This window comes from Myotis davidii, unplaced genomic scaffold (assembly GCF_000327345.1).
Source record: "Myotis davidii unplaced genomic scaffold, ASM32734v1 Scaffold8890, whole genome shotgun sequence".
In the NCBI taxonomy this organism is placed as follows: domain Eukaryota; kingdom Metazoa; phylum Chordata; class Mammalia; order Chiroptera; family Vespertilionidae; genus Myotis; species Myotis davidii.
Genome location: NW_006282009.1, coordinates 1 through 329, shown reverse-complemented (window position 1 = coordinate 329; position 329 = coordinate 1). Strand labels below are relative to the sequence as shown.

The 329-nt window shown below is 58.4% G+C and overlaps 1 protein-coding gene across 1 annotated transcript; it reads right to left on the bottom strand.

Moving 5' to 3' along the window:
- Positions 1-8: 8 nt before the first annotated feature.
- On the bottom strand, positions 9-299 carry LOC102765827 (HLA class II histocompatibility antigen, DRB1-11 beta chain-like; the record flags this gene model as incomplete). Its single annotated transcript, XM_006752666.1, has 1 exon — positions 9-299. A coding segment is annotated over one exon (291 nt), but the record flags the coding sequence as incomplete, so codon positions are not given.
- Positions 300-329: the final 30 nt, after the last annotated feature.

The window sequence follows — 329 nt, the reverse complement described above, 5'->3', positions numbered from 1 at the left end:
CACCCTCTTCACTCACTTTTCCGCTGCACCAGGAATCCCTCAGAGATCCCGTAGTTGTGTCTGCAGAACCTGTCCACCGAGGCCCGCTTGTACTTCAGGAAGTCCTCCTGGCTGTTCCAGTACTCAGCGTCCGGCCGCCCCAGCTCGGTCACCGCGCGGAACTCCCCCACGTCGCTGTCGAAGCGCACGTACTCCTGCCCGTTGTAGAAGTATCTGTCCAGGAACCGCACCCGCTCCGTCCCGTTGGAGAAATAACACTCAGATGTAGTCAGAAACAGGAAATGCGCTGAGGGGATAGGAAGGACCTGTCACGCTGGTGAGAGAAGATG